Genomic DNA, 5,997 nt, shown 5'->3' with positions numbered 1-5,997 from the left:
GAGAGGAGGCAAGACGGCGACGTGGGCGTGGAGGAGGGGAGACTACGACGTGGGCGTGGAGGAGGGGAGATACGGCGGGCGTGGAGGAGGAGATGGGGGAGGCGACCTACGGGCGAGGGAGGGGGAGGGAGGAGAGATATACGAACCATCGTCGAGGACCAATAATTGGGCCTATTTCTGTGGCGCACCAAGCAACAAGCGCCACAGAAAGGTGTAATTATGTGGCGCGCGTCAATCATGCGCCACATAAATAGTGAAATCAATGATTGGGCCTAACCAGGGTAGGGACCACCATATTTCAGTGGCGTATGTGAGAGGGGTGCGCCACAGAAATCAGCTTTTTTAGTGGCGCACATTGGCTAGTGCGCCACAGAAAATATTTCTGTGGCGCATGGAAAAGTGGTGCGTCACAAAATAGCATCCCACCTATAGCTAGTTTCCTACTAGTGTTGTTCCCCACCGTCTAGGTTGTTGTTCCCCTTCGTATAGGTTGTTGTTGCCCTCCGTCTAATCTCGTGTGTTCCCATCCGTCTAGGAAATATAATTGTTCTCTGAAAGCAATATTTTGTATCCGAGTATACGAGATGTGTTCCTTAGAGGCAATATTTTTGTTCCGGGACACAATATTCTTGTTCCCCGAAGTAGATGAGATTTTGTTTTCTCATATGCAATATTTTTATTCACCGAATAGACAAGATTTGTTTTTTTGGACGAAATATTGTTGTTCCATGAGATTCCTAGGTTGAGCAATAATTAATCGAGACTTCTAGCTTTATTTTTTTAAAATTTATGCCGGACCTACTCTTTTTTGTATTTGTTTTCATTTCTTCCAGATTAGCCTAGCCAGCTATCCACACATGAAACATATTCATTTGTGCGGTATGTTCAAATTGATTGTGTCTTCAAATAACCTAAACTTTAAAAAAAAATTACGGACCGTGTTTGGAGGACGCGGCTAGGTAAACGGCACCACATGACGCATCTCCTAAACGCTTGATCCAACACTATTAGCAGACACGGTATAAGTGACGCTAGTGAAGATGCTCTAATTTAGAAAGGAGGGAGTTGTAATCTTCACGGACTATTAGTGACTAGTGGGAGAACAAGACAAGCGGATGGCAGTCCACGGAACCTTCTACCCAGCGACTCCTCCCGTTCGATTCGTGGCTTGGCGCCAAATGTCACCCGAGTCCTAGATTCGGCCAAACACGAAATGAAAACGTTCACACGCACCGACGCATGCACGCACACATCACCGTGTTGTTTCCATCTCTCGCAAATCTTGGGTGATCTCCGTGCCGCGATCGATCAATCGTCCTCATCATCGTATTCTAATGCGGGGCAGGAATCGCAGCTGGCCTGCCATACTCTGCCGATCTCGCAATTTCATATTCCCCGTAACTCGCGCGCCGCTGACTTCCCCCGCACTCAAATCAATCAAAACTGCAGCGTCGCCGCCCACTAGCCGGCACGTCGATCCCAACCAAAACCCTTCTCCTCGTCTCGTCCTCGTCTCCACCCCACACAGGCGGAGTGGAAACTACTCTATACATCTCGGAGAGCTCCAGGCACCAAGCCATTGCGTTGGCGAGGATCGAGAGAAGCTAATTAAGTACGGTTAGCTAGCGGTGGTAGGCGTCTGCTAGCTGCTATGGCGGTGGCCGGCGGGTTGGGTCGCCCGGGGCGGCCGACGCGAGGGAACAAACAGATGCAGAAGACAATCAACAACGTCAAGATCACGGTCATCTGCGGCTTCATCACCATCCTCGTCCTCCGCGGCACCGTCGGCATCGACTTCCTCTCCTTCTCCGGCGGCGGCGGCGGCAGCGAGGCGGCAACCGACGCCCAGGTGTTCGAGGACATCGAGCGCATACTCCGCGAGATCCGCTCCGACTCCGAGCCCGACGAGGATGACCAGCTCGCCGGCGCGGCGTCGGGCAGCAACTCGACGGCCGTGCGCGTCGAGGAGATGAGGAACTACACCCTCGGCCCCAGCATCACGCGGTGGAACGCGCAGCGCCGGCAGTGGATGTCCCAGAACCCGGGGTTCCCGTCCCGCGACGCGCTGGGCAAGCCCAAGATCCTGCTGGTGACCGGGTCGCCACCGGGGCCGTGCGACAACCCGGCGGGGGACCACTACCTGCTCAAGTCCACCAAGAACAAGATCGACTACTGCCGCATCCACGGCATCGAGATCGTGCACAACATGGCGCACCTCGACCGCGAGCTCTCCGGCTACTGGTCCAAGCTCCCCCTGCTGCGCCGCCTGATGCTGTCGCACCCGGAGGTGGAGTGGGTGTGGTGGATGGACAGCGACGCCATCTTCACCGACATGGCATTCGAGCTCCCGCTCGCCCGCTACGTCGCCAGCAACCTCGTCATCCACGGCTACGAGGACCTCCTCTGGAAGCAGCGCTCCTGGATCGCCCTCAACACCGGCAGCTTCCTGCTGCGCAACTGCCAGTGGTCCATGGAGCTGCTCGACGCGTGGGCGCCCATGGGGCCCAAGGGCAGCGTCCGCGAGGCCGCCGGGAAGGTGCTGACGGCGAGCCTGACGGGCCGGCCGGCGTTTGAGGCCGACGACCAGTCGGCGCTCATCCACCTTCTGCTCACGCAGAAGGAGCGCTGGATGGAGAAGGTGTACGTGGAGAACAAGTACTTCCTGCACGGATTCTGGGCGGGGCTGGTGGACAGGTACGAGGAGATGATGGAGAAGCACCACCCGGGGCTCGGCGACGAGCGCTGGCCCTTCGTCACCCACTTCGTCGGATGCAAGCCCTGCGGCAGCTACGGCGACTACCCCGTGGAGCAGTGCCTCGGCGGGATGGAGCGCGCCTTCAACTTCGCCGACAACCAGGTGCTCAGGCTCTACGGCTTCCGGCACCGCTCGCTGGCCAGCCCCAAGGTGAAGTCCGTCGCCAACAGGACGGCGACCCCGCTCGAGGCCAAGGAGGCGGCCCTCAACATGACCACCAAGATCGAGACTTGATTATTGGCTATATATCGTCGTTCGTCCGTCCCCACGAAAGAATTTTGAGAGGTTTTGCTGTTCGAGTTCCAAGTTACTAGACCAGGAAGTTATAGCATTTGACATGTCACACCGTACTACCTTTTGTTGTTTCAATTGAATACAGGAAAGGAGAAATAGAGTTACTGCAGCAAGTGAACCTGCTGATTATTAGTAGTTTCTTAATTTGTTGGATGGGCTCCAGGACTAAATCAAATACAGGGAGTTCTGAAGCTTCGTTTTGCTTTAGGAGTTCTAAGACTTACCTCAGGTTAGATGAAATTTTAATTAGACCTTAGAAATTCTTTCAGGACAAATTCATATTGAACAGTAAAATACCTCAAGGTAAGCAAACAACACTAAACAAATAAGTAGCAGACTAAATAGAAAATGAGTATTGCACATATTTGAACACAAATACCTTGTGTTGATTGTCTGAACATTGTACAAATGGAGCACAATCAGTCTTTTGGAATTGCTTAGCCGTAATTAGCTAGAATCACGTGATAAATATTATCTTGGAGATTGGATGAAAGAGAGACGTCCAACAATAACTAAATACAATGTTTCAGTCAGAACAGTGTAACCTCGGGCGAATAGCTTCTAGGCGACACTTTTGAGTGGTATTGACCAAACACAACATTGTTCGTTGCAATTCCTCTCGCAGGAACATTTCTTGCTCCAAAAATAGCCTAGTTGAGACACAAGCCTTAGGGCATCTCCAGCGGCGCGACGCATATCGGACCCAAACGGATGCGTCGCGTCTGTTTGCATCGGCCGAAATCGTCCGCGCGTCCGTTTGCGGCGGGGGTGGCTCCAACGGAACGCCGCATAATGTTTTTTTTCCCATTCATAAAGGCATAGTTTACATTAAAAAAAACATAAAAAGGCCATAAAAAACCTAGGTACTGCCTACTGGTCGTCGTCGCTGACGAGGTCGATGAACTACGGCGTCGGCCATGGAAGCTGGTACACCGGCGGTGGAGGAGGTAGGGCAGGCTGCGGCAACTGCGGCCAGGCTGTCGCCTGCGCATGAGGCTCTGGTGAAGGTGGCCAGGGATCCCATGCCGTAGCAGCAGCCGGAAGGCGGTCGCTGGAACGCGTCGGCGTGTCCGGAGGAGTCGCGGGCCTACCCTGCAGCAGCGAGGACTCGCGGAGCTAGATTGCGAGGCCGTCCCACAAAGTGAGCTTGTTGAGCTTGTCGCGCTTGCTGTTGGCCAGTGCCATGGCAATGACCTCCTCCTCGGTAATGTCGGGCGGCTGGGTCTCCGGATCCCACGCCGGCCTGCCGTCGTCGTGGTCCTACTCTTTGCGCTCGTCCTCGTCCTCGTCATCGTCATCGTCCGCGTCGTCTTGGTCGTTCTCCTCTTCTTCCGCGGTGATCTCGCGGTCGAAGAACTCGATGTCCCCGAGGTAGCTAGCGCGGCGGCGCGCGTCGAACTCCCACGTTCTGAAGGAGATCCAGTTGTAGGAGTTGAGCGCGTACGCCGGATCTTGTTGGAGATCCGGCGGCAAGATGGCTCGGCGTCGGCGCACCTCGTCCCGGCTGGCTCTCGTGCGGCACTGGGGGTACTGGCACGCGCCTGGAGTTGAGGTACCAGCCTCCTCCAGGCAGGTTTGCGTCCGGCCATGGTACCGCCCGGTTTTCCTCCGAAAGGCGGCGAGTCGATGCGGACGTACCGCCCGATCCATGGCTTCTTGCCGGACCGCGAGCCGCTAGCCTCGTGGTCGTTCTTGGTCTTGCGGAAGGGCCAGCATTTCATCCCCATGGCATCGGTGGGGTGGGTTGTATTGGCTCTGCCAATGGTGTGGTGGGGGAAATGGGCGCTGACAGCGTCCCTTTAAGAGGCTCGGAAGCCATATCGCCTTCAATGTCCTGTCACTGCCACACCGCCCAGCTGCGCATGCTCGCGGAAGCCGAGGTGCGCCATTAACGCGGCCCTGGAAAGGCTGCAGCGCGCCGCCCGTAAGTAATACCGCGGAAGACGAAGTAGCTGTGTCCCTGCCAGGCGAACCGTGCGAGGGCCGGGCGGACGACCGTTGCGTCCGCGCAGCGTCCGCGGAGACGGAAACCTGGCGCATATTTGGGCCAGGTTTGCATCGCCGCAGACGGCCCGGTCACTATGCGTCACCCGATGGAGGTGGTACAAGACGCATTTTCGGGCCGGACGGATGCAAACGATCGCTCAGCGTCGCGCCCGCTAGAGATGCCCTTAGATGGTAGAGAAGTTGTTAACAATTTGGACATGTGACCGAGCCGGACCCACTACTCATCCATGTCAGATCCACCCACCCTATCCGACTTAGGGACTAGTGCAATACGAGTGCCCGGTTCCGTCCACGCGCCTGCGCCCGCCCACCGCCCCTATTTCGTCCCCCAACCCATTCTTATTCTTCTTCTCCAGTGACAACGGCCGGCGAGATATGTTGACCTGTAGTTTAGCCTCCCGCCCCTCATGGCGTAAGTATGGTGCAATGCCTATGACCAAATGTCATGACTGCCCACGCGTCGCACCATTGAAGCGATTGGTCACAACGAAGGAGAAGAATGTCAACTATGGGCGAATTTGTAAAATGCGAGAGCAAGACAGAGGCGGGAAAGGTTAGATCTGAGTTCTCCATCGGTATTTTTTCTCTGATTTCTGCATATTTCTTGATTTTTTTTCTCTGATTTAGGATTTAGGGTTCATGTGTTCTTTCTCCGAAGAAATGTAGCCATTTTGCCATGACTGCAACATTTTATTTTTGTATAATTTCCGCGGGAATTATTTACCTTCTGATGATCCGTCGCTAGGCGTTCTTATTATTGTGTTTCAGTTAGCTTGTGTTTGAGTGTAATCTTAATGACATCTATAATTTGAACCCTGGCTTTCCTAATGAATAAAACGAGGCAAGAATTCAGCCAAAAAAATTTACGTGTTGTGTTGCTCCAGTTCGTCAGTTTTATCAGTTAATAGGCATCACCTTTTTTTCGAGGGAATGCCACCTAG

General features: G+C 54.4%; 1 protein-coding gene across 1 annotated transcript; it reads left to right on the top strand.

Annotated features, from left to right (window-relative positions):
• Positions 1-1,358: 1,358 nt before the first annotated feature.
• On the top strand, positions 1,359-3,209 carry LOC127299844 (probable glycosyltransferase 3). Its single transcript, XM_051329883.2, has one exon. The coding sequence runs from the start codon at positions 1,652-1,654 to the stop codon at positions 2,987-2,989; it is 1,338 nt and encodes a 445-aa protein (XP_051185843.1). The 5' UTR covers positions 1,359-1,651; the 3' UTR covers positions 2,990-3,209.
• Positions 3,210-5,997: the final 2,788 nt, after the last annotated feature.

The sequence above is a fragment of the Lolium perenne genome, chromosome 5, assembly GCF_019359855.2.
Source record: "Lolium perenne isolate Kyuss_39 chromosome 5, Kyuss_2.0, whole genome shotgun sequence".
Classification (NCBI taxonomy): Eukaryota; Viridiplantae; Streptophyta; class Magnoliopsida; order Poales; family Poaceae; genus Lolium; species Lolium perenne.
This window is presented reverse-complemented; position numbering and strand designations above follow the sequence as displayed.

What these genes read in the sequence shown, in the direction of transcription:
- LOC127299844 (XM_051329883.2), top strand. Translation starts at nt 1,652, where the DNA reads ATGGCGGTGGCCGGCGGGTTGGGTCGCCCGGGGCGGCCGACGCGAGGG.